Source organism: Furipterus horrens, unplaced genomic scaffold (assembly GCF_987537825.1).
Source record: "Furipterus horrens unplaced genomic scaffold, mFurHor1.1.pri manual_scaffold_5, whole genome shotgun sequence".
Taxonomy (NCBI): domain Eukaryota; kingdom Metazoa; phylum Chordata; class Mammalia; order Chiroptera; family Furipteridae; genus Furipterus; species Furipterus horrens.
Genome location: NW_028327175.1, coordinates 11,421,044 through 11,439,690, shown reverse-complemented (window position 1 = coordinate 11,439,690; position 18,647 = coordinate 11,421,044). Strand labels below are relative to the sequence as shown.

At 41.4% G+C, this 18,647-nt stretch overlaps 1 protein-coding gene across 1 annotated transcript in view; it reads left to right on the top strand.

The window, feature by feature from the left end:
* SPEF2 (sperm flagellar and cilia associated 2) overlaps positions 1–18,647 on the top strand; it is a 154,156-nt gene that overhangs the window by 101,016 nt on the left and 34,493 nt on the right. Inside the window, exons 26-29 of the mRNA XM_090276176.1 lie at positions 9,455–9,602; positions 11,415–11,540; positions 14,040–14,178; positions 16,700–16,929. Of these exons, the coding sequence (XP_090132302.1) occupies positions 9,455–9,602; positions 11,415–11,540; positions 14,040–14,178; positions 16,700–16,929 (643 nt within the window). The remainder of the gene's footprint in view (positions 1–9,454; positions 9,603–11,414; positions 11,541–14,039; positions 14,179–16,699; positions 16,930–18,647) is intronic.

The following is an 18,647-nucleotide window of genomic DNA, read 5'->3' as shown; positions in this document are numbered from 1 at the left end:
TATAACTCTAAACAGTATAGTTCAGCTTTGCTTGCTTTTGAGCTTTAAATAAATGGACTCGTACCTTTTGTCTCTCGCTCAATAACATTTGTGAAGTTCATCCTGTCCTGTTGAGTGTTAGCTGTATTCTGTTCAATTTTGTTGCTGTGTTTCATTATATAAATACATCACACTTTATTTAACCAGATACACATTTGGACTCCCAGTTTGGTGCCGTTCTGAATACTGTTGCTAGTAACATTCTCATACATGTCTACTAATGTGCATGTGCTCCCATAACTGTTGGGATCATATCTAGGCATATGTGCTATCTTCGGTGTTAGTAGACAATCCTATCCATAGTACTTCAACTTCCATAGGTAATATTAAATCCTGTCCCCATTTTACTGCAGCTTCACCTTTGTCGTTAGTTAGGTGACCTCAGATCATAAATTAGGTGTGCTGCATTGCTCTACTTGCCTATCCCTGTCCTCAAACCACACATATTATATCATTTATTTGTTATCTGGATGAGCAAATCTTCCCACCTTGTCATCTGTCAAGAGCATTTGGCTCTTCTAGGCTTTTGCCTTTCCAAATAAATTTTTACATCAGCTTGTCAAGATTCATGAAAATAGTGGTTGTAGACATTTCTCAGATGGTATATATTAGATTATGGAAATTCCTTTTCATTTCTAGCTTACTGTGAGGGTTTTTAAATGAATTGAGTTATCAAATGATTTTTCTACAGCTGTTGAGATTATCACAAGATTTTTTCCTCTATTTTATGTTAATGTGAAATATATTGATCGATTTTTTAATGCTAAACTTACATCACATCCCTGGAATAAGTCCAACATGATGATGAAGCATTGTGCTTCTGAAATGTTGCTGACTGTGGCCTTCCAAATAATTTGCTTAGGATTTTTGAATTTTTGTTCATGTAACTTGTCAACTTTCAGCATCCAGGTAATACTAGCCTCATACATTGAATTCAAATATAGCTTTGGAAGATTTTGTAGAAGTTGGAATTATTTCTTCTTGAAATGTTTGGTAGCATTTAACAAGAAGCTACCTTGGCTTCTTTTTGTTTTCTTTTGTTTTTGGTATATTTTATTGATTATGTTGTTACAGTTGTCCCAATATTTTTCCCTTTGCACCCCTCCACCCGGTACCCATCTTCCCTCCAGCAATCCCACCCCCTCTTAGTTCATGTCAATGGGTCGTGCATATAAGTTCTTTGGCTTCAGCCTTTCTATATTATTCTTAACTTCCTCCTGTCTACTTTGTACCAACCAATTATGCTTCTGAATTCCTACACCATTTCCCCATTTCTCCCCCTTCCCCCTCCCAGCTGATAACCCTTCAGATGATCCCCATACCTATAATTCTGTTCCTATTCTGGTTTGCTTAGTAGGATTGTTTTTTATTTTTTAGATTCAGTTGTTGATGGTTGTGAGTTTGTTGTCAATTTAATATTTATAGTTTTGATCTTTTTTTTCTTAAATAAGTCCCTTTAACATTTCATATAATAATGGCTTGATGATGATTAACTTCTTTAGCTTTACCTTGTCTGCAGAGCACTTTATCTGCCCTTCCATTCTAAATGATAGCTTCGATGGATAGAGTAACCTTGGTTGTAGGTCCTTGCTTTTCATCACATTGAATACTGCTTTCCAGTCCCTTCTAGTCTGGAAAGTTTCTTTGAGAAATCAGCTGATAGTCTTATAGGCACCGCTTTGTAGATAACTCTTTGCTTTTCTCTTGCTGATTTTAAGATTCTCTCTTTATCTTGAACCTTTGGCATTTTAAGAATGATGTGTCTTGGTGTGGTCCTCTTTCAGTCTAGCTTGTTTGAGACTCTCTGTGCTTCCTGGACTTGTATGTCTGTTTCCCTCACCAAATTTTGGAAGTTTTCCTTCATTATTTTTTCACATGAGCTTTCAATTTCTTCCTCTTCTCCTTCTGGCACCCCTGTGATTCAGATGTTGGCACGTTTAAAGTTGTCCCAGAGGTTCCTAAGCCTCTTCTCGTTTTTTTCACATGTTGTTTCCTCATTCTGTACTGGTTAACTCTTTATTTCTTCCTTGTGCTCTAAGTCATTGATTTGAACCCCAGTTTCCTTTCCTTCACCAATGGTTTCATGTGGATTTTCCTTCATTTCATTTAGCATAGCCTTCCCCTCTTTCCTTATGCATTTGCCATACTCAAACATATCTGTCAAGCCTGTGAACATCTTTATCACCAGTGTTTTGAACTCCACATCTATTAGGTTGGCTCTCTCCTCATCTGTTAGGTTGGCTATCTCCTCATCGCTTTGTTCTCCCACTGGAACCTTGATCTATTCCCTCTTTTGGACCATACTTCTCTGTCTCCTCATCTTGACAGGCTCCTGTGTTTGTTTGCCTCTGTTTCTTAGGTAGAGCTGTTGTACCTGTTATGTTTTAAGGGGCAGAGCCTTAGGTATTTGTATGTAAGGGCGACCCATTTCACCACATTGTGGTGCTCTATGTGGGGGGGGGGGAGTCTGAGAGTGAACAATGCCACTTGTGAAGCACTCACCCCTTTTCCAGGCGTTTCTCCCACTTCCATATGGGACTGGCGCCTTTCTAGCTGTTGCCCTGGTCATCGTTCCCGGAGTGGGTGGGTCTGCAGATGTTGTAGGACCATGGGGACCCTTTAAACAATCAGACTCTACTAAGAGACCAGCAGTTTCTTCCTCCACCCCAACCCCCAATGGTTTTCACAGTGAGAAGCAATGAGGCTTGATTTTCCCCATTGCTGAAACGGTAAGGTCTGTGGTCTGGTCTGGTGCTGGCAGCATTCCCTAGGTGTCCCTCCCTACTTTTTAAAACATGTGACTGCACTTTCCACCAGGCTGCCGCCACCACACTGCATCCTCTCTGCCCTGGCTTCACCCCTTCTGCCTGTGTGGATGAGTATTTCTTCTTTATAACTTTGTTTGTTGGACTTCCATGCAGCTCAATTTTCTGGACCTTCTGGTTGTCTCTAGTTTTGAGGTAGTTGTATTCCTTCTTAGTTGTGGAGGGAGATGTAGTGTGTCTACCTACACCTCCATCTTGGACAGAAGTCCCCACCTAGGCTTTTAAGAAGTTTGCAGGAAGAGATTTTTGTTGCTTGCTCCACTCAGGTGTGGAAGACTGCTTTGTGTGGTATAGGAAATTGTAACCGCTGTGCAAGCCAGGCCCAAAAATGGGACTGTAAGTCTTGACTGAAAGTGGGAAGCAGCTGGTATGCATGCTCCTAATGCCACACTAGTGGTCCCACAACTAAGGGAAAAGATTAGAATGCTGTATACCCTTTGAAGCCTGCTCTGCTTTGCATAACTTCAAATCTATATCAACAGAATGTTTAAATCAAAGAAACAGCTTGAACTTTTACTCTGTACTCTGATGCCAGAAAGTCTAACCAGCTGACTCATATCTCTGTTTACTGACCCTCTTTATGTTTGGGTGGAGGGCTGCTTTCTCACACCATGCGTTTCTGCACATAGCCAGCTCAATAAAAGCTCTCTTGAGAAGGAGCTTGGAAGTGACTCCACCCTGGGAACACTCTCCCTTCTCTTTCCCTAGGGCAATTTGTCTTTGGGTCAGTCTCTTCATCTGTGATCAGGGGACTACAGGTTCGGAAACCCCCTACTCAGGGATTCTTTTTCTTCAATAGAGAGTAATTTTTATTTTCTGTTTCTTCATGGCAGGGGGAGGGGACCTGGATTGGTTTTGGTATGTTTTATTTTGCTAGAAATGTTTCATTTTTAAATTTTCAAATTTATTGGCATAAAGTTCTTTAAAATATCCTCTTATGTTAGTGTTAATATAACACAGTGTATTAGCTACTTGAGGTATCTATCTTTGTGCTTTTCCCCTTTCTTGATCAACTTACCCAGAATTTTATCAATTATATTAGTCTTTTCAAAGAACTAACTTCAAAGTTCATGGATTCATTTAACTTTTTGTTTCTTAATTTTATTTTTCTCCTCATTATTTTCTTTGGGATTATTTTCACATTTAAGCCTTCTCATAAACTAACTAGATATTGCTTCTTATGTATTCAATGGGCATTAACCATTTCAATGCCTTGGCTAATGCCATTTTTCTCTCCTAGGTTCTGCTCCTTGTTCCTTCTATTTATGTAAACCTTATATTTTAAGTTTTCAGAACGAGTTCCTACCTTGAGTCCTTGCCATTTAGTTGCCTATTCCCTGAAGCCATAGCCTTCTATAATCATATGCTCTTTGAATTCTTATAGCAGCTATTGTCTCTCCCATTTGTTTGGCCTCTACTTTCTAGATTGTCTGTAATTTTTATTTTGTTATTTTCTTGAATACTAATTAGATTCTAAAACTTTTGTGTACCCTACCCCTAGCATAGTGCCCATGTCTAACATAATACTAAGCCCTAAATACAGTCTTGGGATGCCATTGCTGCCATACAATGACACTGACATTAATATCAATGATGGTGGCAATGACAGTGATCACCGCAAACACCACAGAAGCTACCAAGCACCAGAAAGTGGGATACCAGCTCGAGAAGTTCTAGAATAAACATATAAATTATTATTTTTATTGCTAATTGAGCTACATAAACATAATTTACAAGTATTATGAGCCCCATTAAAATTACTGCATGGAAATGACATTTTAAAATTTGACATGTAAACATTTTAAATTTCTAAAACTTTGATAGAAAGAGACCATCCTACAGAATGAAGAGCACTGTCTACTCCTCTTGATTAAGCTATGTGATTTTAGGAAAGTCTAAAGCTTCAATTCCTTCAAAATGTAACGCGGTTGACATTCCACTTATCTTTTCTTTCTTGGATGGTTGAAAGATTTAATGAAATAATGTATACGAAAGTGTTTTAGAGTTTGTAAATATAATAGATCCTTACGTTAAGATATTTACTCAAAATTGTACTATTTTCCTGGTGGAACTTTAAAAACCACATAGAAGGCAGAGGAGAAAGGATCGTTTAGTAATTAATATTCCTTATATTTGAATCCCACTTTTACATTACTAATAGGCATTTATGACTTTGATGTCACATGACCATAAGGAAATTTTGAGTTCCAAATGAGACAGGGGTGGTTCAGTAAGTCATTGCAGGGAAAACAATACCAGCTGGGATCAGGGCCTCTGAAAGGAGAACCCTTTAACGCAGGCTCTCTTCTACTCCGCAGTTTTACCCAGCACCGCCCACTTAGCATGCTGTGTTAATGTTTAGCACAACTTTCTTCTAATTAACAGGTATGCAATGATTTCAAAGAAACAAATCATATTCAATGCCCTTACTGCCGAGGCATTATTTCTAGAGTTTCTTCAGCCTTACAAGCTGGATTGCTGGATGTATTATGAATTATGTGAATTCTTTTGAGAAAGACCCAAAGGTCTTTGAAGGAAGTAGGAAGAAAAATGAAGATGATGAAAATGATCATCATCATCATCACCACCAACACAAGGTTGTTTACCAGCGGGAGAAATCCAATTTTAAAGGAAATTGCTAACTTACCTGGTGCTTTGCAAGAACAGATTCAAAATGAATTGCTTGCAATTTAGGGGGAAATGTTAACAAGCCTGCTTTCAGCTTTACCAAGAATTTGGAAGTAGAATATGTATCATTAAATCCACTTTTATCAAAAGAGCATCTGATTTTTAAAAAACAACGTAATACTGGCTTGCTCTTTGAAACCTTTCTGTATCCCTGCAAGGTTCTGCTGATAATAAAGAAGCTGTGGGTGTATTCTATGTTATATTTTTATGTTAAAATAAATCCCATCAATTAACAAGCATTTCCTGGTCATCCCCTTTGAGCATAGCACGGCGCTATATGGAGAATTCCAAGAAGAACTCGCCCAGCTCTCAGGAACCAAAAAGCCCACACTTAACACTCACAGAACAGTAGGGGACAGTTATATGCAAGCCATGGAGTATGAAGTATAGCAGGAATTTGTAGAGGGGAGGAATAGGCTGGTCTATCCGGCCCTCATAGCTACACTTCTTAGAAGGGAGATATTATGCCTTATTCATCTTTCTGTTCTCCTTCACCCAACTTCCTTTCTCTTCCTAGCCCCTCACCCAGTTCTCCCTAGAAATGATGCCAGGCTTGGACACAGTAAGCACTTTAATAATAAATAAATTCCCATAAACAGTCATTTCCTCACCAGCTGCCTTATTAAGATTCAAAAGTTGAACTATAGGACTTCCGGCCAAGATGGAGGTGTAGACAGACATGCTGCATCTCTCTACACAACTAAGAAGGAATACAACTACCTCAAAGCTAGAAACAACCAGAAGTTCCAGAAAATCAAACTGCATGGAAGTCCAACAAACAAAGGTATAAAGATGAAATACTCAACCAGACAGCGCCACAACGTGGTGAGACTGGTCACCCTGTACTGATGAATCCCTAAGGCTCTGCTCCTTACAACATAACAGGAGTGACAGCTCTGCCTGGGACGCAGAGGCAAACACACACAGGAGACTTCCAGCCAAGATGGAGGCCTAGACTGATATGCTCCATCTTCTCCCAAAACTAAGAAGGAATACAACTACTGCAAACCAGCAGTTCCAGAAAATAAATGGAAGTCAGATGTATGAAGTTAAAAAGAAGTGGTGCTCATCTGGACAGGTAGGAGGGGCGAAGCTGGGGCGAAGAGGTCAAGCTGTGCTGGCGGTGGCAGCAGCGGTGACGGTGGTGGCAGGATGGTGGTAGCACAGACACCTGTACTTAAGGGGAAACGAGAAGCACCAGGGGCGTACACCTGGCTGCAGACCAGACCTGTCAGCTTGCAATTCCAATGCTGAGGAAGGCAGACCCCCATTGCCCTGGACTGTGAGGCCCAGAGGGAGTGGCGACAGATGAGGAGGCTCCCAGTCTCTCAGTGGAGAGTGAACGGCAGGAATCCGTCTTGGACCCCTACCCCCACAGAAGATGCCACAGCGTGGTGAGAAGGGTTGCCCAGTTGTGACGAGTGCATGGGGCTCCACCCCCTATAGCGTAGGAGGTGTGATAGCCCTGCCCAGGAAGCAAAGGTAAACACAAAACTGTCAGGATGGCACAGATCATGATAGAGATCCCGGTGACACAGCTAACCAGGCAGCAAATATCTAATCTAACAAAGCAGCAGATAGGAAATCTTTCTGAGGCACAGTTCAGAGCTTTGGTTATAAAAATGCTTACAGACCTAACAGCAGATCTTAAACAAGACAGGGAAGGAATGAAGGCTAGTCCTGCTGAAATGAACAAAAACACATACGAAACTAGTGCTGAAGGCAAGAAAACCAGGGATCAAATCAACAAATCAGAACATAGGGAAGGAACAAATAGTCAACCAGTGAAGAAAGGAAACAAAAAGCGAGGAAAACGAGGAGAGGATCAGAAATTTATCGGACAGATATAAGCGGGCCAACATCTGAATCATCGGGTTGCCAGAAGGTGAAGAAGAAGATCTAGAAACAGAAAAATTATGTGAAGAAAATAATGAAGCAGAACTTCCCTAACTTGGGGGAGGAAATAGGCTTACAGGTCCAAGAAGCACAGAGAGTTCCAAAACAACTGGACCCAGGGAGAACCACACCAAGACACATTATAATCAAAATGTCAAAAATTAAGGATAAAGAGAGAACCTTAAAAGCAGCAAGAGAGAAGACGAGAATTACATACAAAGGGGTCCCAATAAAACTATCAGCTGATTTCTCAAAAGAAACGCTACAGGCAAGAAGGGACTGGCAAGAAATATTCAAAGTAATGAAAAGCAAAAGCCTACAACCACGATCACTCTATCCAGCAAAGCTGTCATTCAGAATAGAAGGGCAGAGAAAGTGCTTCCAGGACCAAGTAAAACTGAAGGAGTTCATCAGATCCAAACCAATGTTATATGAATGTTAAAGGGACTTGTTTAGGAGAAAGAGGATCAAAAGTATGAACATTAAAATGAAAATTGTATCTCAACAACCAACAACAGAAGCTAGGGAACTGAAACAAAGGCAAATTAAGTAAGCAGTGAACGTGGGAAAAGAATTAAAGGTATGGGAAACATTATGGGGGGAGGTCAGCAGGAAAGGGAAAGAGGGGAAAGGGGAAGGGGGGGAAGGGAGGGAGATGGTACAGGAATTAAGAAGCATAGTAGGAGGGAGTGGAGTAGACAGGAAGATGCTGAGAAGAATTATATGCACAACCAATGGGCATGGACTAAGGAGGGGGACGACTGGAGGGAGGGAGGTCACTGGGTGGAGGGGAACAAAGGGAAAAGAAAATGGGACAACTGTAACAGCATAATCAATAAAGCATATTTATAAAAATAAAATAAAATAAAATATGTTAAAAAAATTTTTAACTATATGTGGCTCCTGCCTCCAGGGTGTGTGCAGGTTTTCTTTCTTCCTTTTGGGAGTCTTTTCTCAGCTCTTATTTCTCTGGGTTGGACCCAGAAATGCCCTGTACCTCCCCAGGGTCTTATTCCAAAGGCTCAATCTTTCCAACCGTAGGCATAGCCCCAGCTGCACAAACCCTAAGACAAGGTTTTCCTGTAGCCTGAAAGACAGAGCCAGCCTCAGAGGAGAAGTGAGGGGGATCCTGGCAGCACCCCAGCTCTCTCCATCCATCAGCCATTATGGGGTGGCCGCACAACTCACCTCTTCAACCAGGATGCATGTGAGAATGAAGGAGAGGGTTCCTGAGGTGGAGATAAACTGAAAGTCCCCTGAGTGGAGGAAGCTAAGAAGTGACAATGAGGTTAGCCTATAGGACAGGTCATCCTTGTGAACACTGCACCTGCCTGGGGTGATGTCTACTGTTAGAGCAGAAATGAGGCCCAGGAGTCAAATGTTCACAAGTCCAGTTAATATAGGGCATGAAATCCCCAAACCGGTCAGGGAGAATGAAAAATTCTTACCCACTTTATGCATAAAACACAGGATACATAAAACACATAGACAGACACAATCTCTTCTGCAGGATTAAAACTTCATGAAGGGGAACATGATTGGGAGAAGCCATTTTAAAAAGTCCAAAAGGGGTCAATAATAAAAAAAAATTAAGAATCATTGATATAGGGGAATGCCCCTGATTGAAGGCCAAAAGATAACAAAAACTTGAAAGGACAAGGGAAGTTAAATCCATAGGGTCTGAGATTTAAAAGAAAGGAATTTTTGCCTAACCAGGGAACTGTCACAGTCTGGAAGTGGCAATGAGGGAACGTAAGGTTACATCCATTGCAGGCAGGGCTTGGGAAAGTGAGCAGGCTCCAAACAGGGGCCATGGGGGAGCCACATCTCAGGACAAGGCCAGGTTTCCACGTCAGTAAAACATCGAAGGGTGTGTTCTGTAGAGACTGGATATGTGGCATGGTTGTTTGTGCTGGTTTCAGTGGAATCACTGGAGGACTAAATCCTAATGGTTATCATAGCTCATAGATGTTGCCCTAACTGAAATATTGCTCCTGTGTAACCAGGTGGCTGCAGAAATTCATCAGAGACTCCTGGAAGAAGAAAATGAAAACCAGCCAGCAGAAACCAAAGAAAAATCTCCTCAGATGAATGCTAATAAAAAGGCCAAAAAGGAACCACCCATGAAGAAAAAGGCAGACAAAAAAAAGAAAGGTATTCATGGTTTTAGCACCCAGAGCCGCGGATGCTTAAACTTCACCTTGGCAGAAAACCAGCATTTAACCAAGCATACTAACCTGTAAGCCACCAAAATCTGTTCACTAGGTTTGATTTCAAGACCCAGGCTTCAGTGAGCTGTTGGGTTAGTTGGCAAATCATATTGCATACCAGTCCCACCTAACTCGTTTATCCAAACAGCCAAGTATATCCAGGGTCAAATTAACCCTGAAGACAGTTTTGAACGCGTTAAAAGTACTCCAGGATGACACTGTGTGATCTGAAAAGTGTGTGCAAAGGGGCTGACACTTGCTGCAGTGACCAAGAGAAGTTTAAAAGCTAATGACATGTATGTAAGTTTAAGGTTCAAGTCAGGTCTCAGGTTTTATTCAAGCAGGTCCTTGTCTCCGGGAGGCCTCCTGGAAAGTAAAGAGGAAGGAAAACTTGGGTTGGCAGAGAACCCCTGGTAACCTAGGGTGTCAGCCCTGCCACCCACTTTATCTCCCCCTCTGAATGCTTCCACTCGTACATTTTTGCAGTGACTTCAGGCCAGAGAGGAAGAGATGGACATACATGAGCACAAGTCACTCCATGCACTAGATGCTCATAATGCATGTTAGGCACCAGCTCTGTGAAACACACTCTGATGGATACTGAGAACACAGCGGTGAACTCTGGGAAAACAAAAACATGGCCCCTGCCCTGACAGAGCTGTAGTCTAGCAGCGAAGACGAACATTCGGCCTATCGTTGTTCTTTGGGAGGAGAGGTACAAGTTCCTTGAGAACAAAGCCACCTCACTTCATCTTAGGGGCCAGGGAAACACTTCCCAAAGGGAGTCTATGGATAGGAGTTAAGACAAAGCCCTGGGAGTGGGGATGGTAGAGCTGGGGGGTGACACTTGACGCAAACAGAAGACTAACACCATGATAAAAGACACCACTTCAGTCCACTTCAGGTGATAAAAATAAAAGATATAAGCAGCATCTGAAGGAAATGCTTTAATTCACTTTAGTGGAAGAACTAGTTGAGTCCAATCTCTCAGTTTCACAGATGGTGAAACGGAAATGCAGGTGATTAAGCTCTCTTTCATCTATAACTTATACCTACATCCTCCATTGCAGTGAACATCTCTTATTATAGCTTCCTTGTTTACATTTATATCTTCCTCAAAAGATTTAAACCCCTAGAAGTAGGACCTTCAAGAACAACTTATTGAACTAAGTAGAATTAAATAAACTGGGCCTGCAGCTAAAAATCACACTGTCAAATTCTCAAATACCAACAAATTCTTATTTTCCTGATTTTCTTATGTAACCAGTGAAGTTCTTGCAGTTAAGCACTAGCTGCATGATAATTAAGTAGATTCCAGATTCTTGACCATCAGCTACATTTGAGACATATCTTCTGGTCTTTTCTTCATGAGGACCTGGGAAACACTAGGCTGATATAAGTAACCCTTATGGAGTGGTCTTTCTGCAGGTGGCTAATGGCATCCATGGTGTGTTGGGGTTTGCTAATGTCTGTCCCCACACTCTGAATTGCTGCCTCTTTGGAGTCCAGTAACCATGTATGCATGTGCTGCACAACCTCATTCTCCCGTGATGCTGCACGCCTGTGGCCAACCCAGATGCCACGTGGAGAGATCTCAGGGGAAGACCATCACATGTTTCATCACTCATACTGACAGGACCAGGGTTTTCTCCTTTCCAGATCACCAGAGGTTTAAAGCTCTATACATTTTTACTTTGTACTAATTTTGTCCAAGTGCCGTTATAAGTTTATTCGGTGGGTTTGATTGACCTTCCAGGTAAGTCATCACCGACAGAAGCCACTTCTGTAACAGAAACACCAGAGAAGAGTGATGAAAAGGAAAAAAAAAAAGAACTGAGACTCAAAATAAAGGAAGAACATCTTGCTGCTCTGCAATTTGAAGGTAGTAATTGGAAAAAAACTAAGACGATCCTTTTCAGCAGAAAACAGACCAGTAGGCCAAAAGTCCACGGCCCACTCAAACCACGTCTATGAGAACACACAGCAAACTGATTGAAAAGTACAGCATTCAGTTGGTTGTTGTCATGTGACCATAGGAAGACTAGATTTAACTGTTGTATAATTAGCTGCTTGTTTCTCAGAAAGAAAAAAGACACTTTAGGAAGGGGTTAGGAGAGCACTTGCGGTAATTATAATCTCAAAAGATAGAAACACAAAGAAAATTTCAGAGTTGGTGTCATTTTAGAGATTGAAACAAGGCTTGGGGCGACCTCCGTGGGTGGCTTTATATTATAATAAGAGTAATTTGGGCATCTCATTAGAAAACTAAACCCTATCCAAAGGTGGAAAGGCTCTGAAAGTGAGATTGTGGGAGCAGCACCCCTAGGAAAGCCAGTCACAGATCAGTAACGTCCAAGGGCCTCCTTCTCTATGGATAGCGAAGACTCTACAGGACAGTCTCCTTCTGACTCCTCAGAATTGTCTTATGATGCATTTCAAAGTGGAATTTGAAAAGATCAAGAAACCCACCAAAAGTATCCTAATTAGAAAGAAACCAGAATCATGAAATTACACCATTGGGTCAGCTAGGACACATTAACTACTCAGTGACCATTAACTATTAAGGATGTTTCCCACCCCTTGCTTCTCTCCTCCTCTCCCTTTCCCTCACCCCACTACCACCTGCCTCCATAATCCTGAGTAAAATCTGAAGTGAGATGAACTCAGGAGGATCTGTGGGGTCAGGAGAGGCAGGATGCATCTTCTCCACTGCTTGTCCCTACTTCCGCTTTCAGTAAAGTCGACCTCGTCTTTCAGTCCATTCACACATGATTCCTGCTGTGGTGAAATTCTCTCATTCACACAATAAATGGTCACTGGGTTTACACTATGTGCCAGCCCTGGAGTTTGCTGGAAACACACTCATATATACACAAACACAAAACTGACAAAAATAAAGCCCAACCTAGAGGAAGAGAAATGCAAACAACCCCTTATATTGCGATATTGGAGGCTGGCTTACAGAGCAAAGGGAGCATAGTGGGGAGGGTTAGGGGTGATCTGGAAAGACTTCCCAGCAGGTGAATTAATCCTTGAGCTGAACTGGTGGAATGTGGAGAAGTTTTCCCAGGGCACAAATCAGGGTGGTGATGTGAGGGGAGAACTAGATGACTGGCAGTGAGTAGCTCGGGAATCTGGGGCATGTTCTGGGAAGGACTGGCCAGGGTCATAGGGAGGCCACATCATGGAGGGTCGCACAGACCTTGCCATGAAAAGGTTACATTTTCCCTTATGGCAACAGGAGCTAGAGGAGAATTTTGAGCACAAGAGCAGCTGCGATTAAATGTGCCAGTGAGACAGATCTCTCCGAAGAGCATGGAGGTAGATTTGGATCTGGGGTGGGGACAGGAACCCAGAGAAAGCAGGATTGAGGTGACTGTGGTAGTATAGGTGACATAACCAGTGCCTAGACCGGACCAGTGGTAATGGAAAAAGCAAAGAAAGGAAGATATCTCACAGGTAAAGTCCACAGACCATACTGAGTGCCAGGGACAGCACTAGGCCCTGGGACACACGGACTTGACCCTGGCTTTCCCAGTGCTGAGAAAGACTGTGGTGCTGAAATCCAAAAGTCCTGACATGTGGAGATCAAGAGACTTTTTACTCACCTCCCTTCTGAAATTAGAAAATGACCTATTTGTGGTTTTTCATTCTAATTTATCAAAGAGTCATCGGCAGCCGTCCGTCTCGAGAGACGATGGTGTAGCTTCTTAAGAGTCTATCTGCACCGCCAAGAATGGCTGTGCAGTCCAACTCGGGAGTGACACGGTATCTGTCTCCTCCCGTGTTGAATCGACATCTTGTGATGACGCTGGAGTGTCCTCTCCAGTGAAGCTGAAGCTACAGAGCCTGGGCAGGGTGATATGGAGGGTCTGCTGTTGCCCATGCAGCAGACCCCCCCTCTCTTCGCAGCTGAAGGATCCAAGGGAAAGACGGAGTCAATACAGCTTGGCTTCAGGTGCGCCGCAGGAGTTGCCGGTGTTGACTACAACGTCAAACCGCCTTAGGGACTCCGGCTCCGGATTTTCTGTCGGGGTTTACTCCCTTAGCCTTTCCCCTGAAGAGGTATGCCGCAAGGCAGCGGAGGTTTTTTGGAATCAGAGTTTTCCTTCTCTGTTATCAAAGAGTACATTACTATAAAGTGCAGTTAGTGTAAAGCTTAACTACAGTTTTGGTTTAAATTGTCAAGCGACTCTACCACACATTACGTTTGCTTCTCAATGAGATAGATGGGTATTACTTGTCCATATTTATAGATTAAGTGTGTACCTAAAGCTTCACAAATCAAAGCATGATTGATTTTAAATGGAATTCAATTCATCAGAAAATGCATGTGCATGCAATATGTTTTTTAAAAATCTTTATTTCTCTTTTTTGATAGAGATAGCCACACAGTTCCGACTTGAACTGATAAAAACAAAAGCATTGGCTGTCCTTGAAGATTTAGTAGTAAAGGTAGTTGATGTATATAAACTCATGGAAAAGTGGCTTGGTGAGAGGTACTTGCGTGAAATGGCCAGGTAAAGTACTGCCTTTTTAAAAATAGACTTTGACTCTGGCCAGTGTGGCTCAGTTGGTTGGAGTAAATTCTTGTGAAGTGAAAAATCACAGGTTTGATTTATGGTCAGGGCACATGCCTGGGTTGTGGGTTTGATCCCCGGTTGAGGCACATGCAGGAGACATGGATAGATGTTTCTCTCCATCTCTCCCTCCCACCCTTCCCCTCTCTCTAGAAAAAATTCAATAAGCATGTCCTTGGGTGAAGATGAAAAAAAAAATACATTTCGGTACTTCCTGAAGACGAAAATTGACAGATTTTTAAAGTGTGTACAAATGCAAATTACATTTACAACTAGAAATGTTGACCTTTTAGGAAATCATATGTACCTTTGTATTCACTCTTTTTAAATGGTAAATCATATTTCAAGGGGTTGTATTGCAATAGCCAGTCGTATATTATTTAAGAGTTTGGTTTTCACACTACTCAACAGGGACCTTAGTTTACAAGGTAAGATTATAAATATTTTAAAATACTTTTCAGAAGTAAGGCAATGTTTCATATCTTTCTGTTGCCAGACTTTTATCAGTCAGGGCCAGTTAATGGGACAGTGAGAAGTCATGATGTTTCAGCGGCCACACGGACCCCCTTGGAAGGGTAGTAAGGCCCAGTTCTATTTTTCTGTTGGGTTCCAAAGCTTTCCAACTCCCATTGCTCATGAGGGGCAGCAAGTCTCCTCGTCTTAATTCTCCCCGAAAAGGAGTAAAGGGCAGAGTGGAGATTGCCCTCAAGTGAGACCCAGGGGAGCTGGGTTCCACATTGTCCACCTGTTAGCAGGGAGCCCAATCGCTACAGGCCCTACCTCATCAGGAAAAGGCAACACTCTGACCAGGGCATTTCACAGGCACCTAGTAGATCTAGGTTCTGATATACTGTAGTTTTCAATAAACATTGACTGAAACTTGGGAAGCTGCTGTGTCTGTAGGATGCCAATGGCAAGTACTCTCAGAAGCACCAACTGCCATCTAAGAGATGGTTGCTGTGGTTTGCTTTCTCCAATCTTTGTCTCTTAATGAAAGTTCTATTGTAAAAATCTTTATGGTAACACACACACACAGCCTGGTAACCTTACCGAAGTAATGCTTAAAATAATTTTACTACTGAATACTCATCAGCATCACAGAGCCTCTCACTTAAAGATGAAAACATATCTTCTTCATTCTTAGGAGTCACAGCTCTCAACCACGTGGCTATCAAGTGTAAATGCCTTTTATTTTTATCAGATGTACTCACATTTCTCAGATGTATGTTGTGTGTATGTATATCTCCGACCTCTGAATGTGGTTATTGCACAAATTCTTCAGCGATTAAAAAAAATAGAGCTATCAGATTCCTTTGAACTTCATTTTCCTAGCATTCTTTTTCCCTCCTAGTCTTGATAAGGTTACTCTTGGTAACCTTTCAGCAGATGGCGCACCTATTTTGATGCACTGGTTATGGCTTGTTCTCAATCTACATTTGGAGTCCCCTTTCCTCTGTCCCCAGCACACAGACACCATCAAGCACAAACTAATTAGGTAATGCACACTCTATGGGCACTCGCAAACACAGCATGCTGGAATTAATTTCAAAGGGTTCTTTTGAAAGAAAGCAACTCATACTATTTTTAAAATTTTTAGTCTATGAATATTTTGGTGTTCCTAAATTACGTAAGAGCAAATTAAATATACATTTTTCTTCCATGTTCAATCTTTGTTGCAAGCTATAAACAAAATCCTCCCAGTAATTCAGTGAAATTGGGCATATCTATAAAACTTCTCTGGCTTTTCAAACGGCCTTAATTCAAGCCAAGATTATAATCCCAAGAACAGCTTAAATTCACGCTCTGTGTGATTTCACTTTAGTAACCAGGAAATATGGGGTTATGTGTGATTGGCTCCATTGCGAAGATAAGGACATTCAGAGAACTCAAGTAACTCCCCTAAGACCTGTGACAAGAGTGTCCTGAAACAGAGCTCAGCGTCCAGGGCATTGTCCACCGCACACAGAAGTTCCTAACTACTGCTGCTTATACTTAAATGTATATATGCTTGTATAAATTTGATTCATTTTATAATTTACCCTGATTCCAAATAAATGTCTTACTCTAACAGTCATATGTTACAGGGGTTTTTCAGGAATATAACCATATTCTGGTTCATACTTAGAATGAAACATATCTCTTGACATAATCTTGCTTAAAAGTAGTAAAACATGTTCTAATATAAATGTAACCATATTTAATGAAATACCTTCTTGTTTAGCTTTGTATAAAACCTTGACTGTTAGCTCTATAACAAGCATGTATTTTTATTCTAATTTACATTTACTTAATCCTTTCTATAAATGGATTTGAGGAGAAAATGGAATTTTTAAACATGCAGTCTGAATGGTCTAACTTAGGTATATAATGTGCTGTCTTTGTGTGTATATCTAGTAAGCAAACAATGTTAATCTAATGATATATTCAGTGGGGATAACCCTCTTCATTTTTCTACTTTCAGTGTGGAAAGGTTAACTGATGTAGCTCGCTATCACATTGAAACATCTACAAAAATTCAGAATAAGCTTTATTTAGACCAAGAAGACTTCTTCATTGACGGCGATATAAAAGTCTTTGCAGATCCTCCTCCTCCGATATGCCCCCCACCTATGGAAAAGGAAGAAAATGGCACCCTGACCATTGAGCAGCTGGACAATTTCCGAGATCAGTTCTTAGAAATAGCACCTAAAGGTAAGAAAACCAATTATAATGTAAAGAGCCCCCAGAATGTCAAAATTAACCAGGAGGGCAATCACTTGCCCACAAACAAAATCAGGCCCCAAAATGAGCCCTTGCCTTCTATCTAATACTTGCTTCATATGACATACACCTGAATTAAACAGGAGAAAAATGGTGACTAATACCTGGACAGTGTGGTGATCCTCATTCCTGGTAATTCTCCTCTCCTGGCTCCCATACTCCTGGCTGGCCCACTGGTAAATTTGAGCAGTCCTCCATCTGGCAATTGAGAGACAGCCTGCTTGTGTACTGCTAGTTTCAGCTTTGTATTGGGGTTATGAGTGTGTGGAAGTGGGTTTTGAAAATTACCAGCCACTCTTAATCCCTTTCAGAAGGGGCCTTGGTAGTCATGATGATAACCATAATACATTCTTGGATGCAACCTCAGAACCAGGGTTTGTGTTTCAGCTAAAAGTGTAAAAATAAATAACAAAGAGCAGCTATCACTTGACATGTGTATGTCTTAGAAGATAACTCTAGGGACCCTTGGGACTAAAAGATGCCAACTGATACATTTATTTTTAGAGTACGGTAGAATACAACAGCTTTCACAGTATGCTAGAAAGAGGAAGGAAGGGAGGAGAAAGGCAGGGAAGAAGGGAGGGAGAGGAGAGAGAGAGTTATATTTTCAACAAAATAGATGTCAAAGGAAAACCACTTGCCCTGGGGACTTCAAGTGGAATTTGAAAAGGCAAGCAAAAAAAAAAAAAAAAAAAAAAGAAAAAAGAAAATTTAAATGTCTATGTAAGTTCCTTCTAGAAGAGAATATGAAGTTTATAAAAGTGCTCTAGAATACAAAGCAAAGGAGAATCCACGTGTAGAGAGGTTGGTCAGGGAAAATATTATGGGACGGCACTTTGGAGGGAGGAACTGAAAGCAGTGAAGAGTGATTTGATGGCAAGGATACAGAGGATATTTAAAGTTGGGGCACAGTCACTAGAAAACATATGGACATGAGGCATGCGTTCAGATGTTCTGGGAAAGATCGGGACCCTGCTCCGTTTCTCCTTCCCCATCGTCCACACCAACTGCAGGTGAACAGATGGGGAGGCCCCTCTGATGGGGAACAACCTCCACCCACCCAAGCTGGGGACATAACCCAGATTTAAGAATGTTAGTTGTCATTAATGCAGGGTTTCCATGGCTATATAATACCATGGGACTTGGGGGTCTGGGTGGTTCAAAATGCGTTATGGTCTATGGGCAAGCAGTTCAAACCTTTTTTTTTTTATCATTAAGTAAATTATATCATTTGAAAAAATACATATTGCACACATTGCTTCTAAGTACAGGTGAAATAGAACAGCATTCGGGTAGTCTATCAATAGAAGTAATATTCATTGTTATTATTTTTGCTACTGTTATAAAGGGAAAGCAGAACAACAGTCACTCCATTTTCTACATCCCAGAGTCACAGAAATAGGGGTTCTCTCATGACATCTTCAATGTCAGGCTGCAAACATTGATGTTGCTCCTCCCTGAACAAGGCTAATAATTACCACTCTCTCCTTCTCCCCATCTCAACTGGCCCTAGAAAACATCCTCTGACTTTCATCTTTCTTCCACATTTCTGTGGCTATTGTTCGCTGCCTTGAATGATACACACCTTTCTGTCTTTTAAATGTTATATTCCTCCCAAGAACTGGAAAACAATCTTCTATGATACCTTT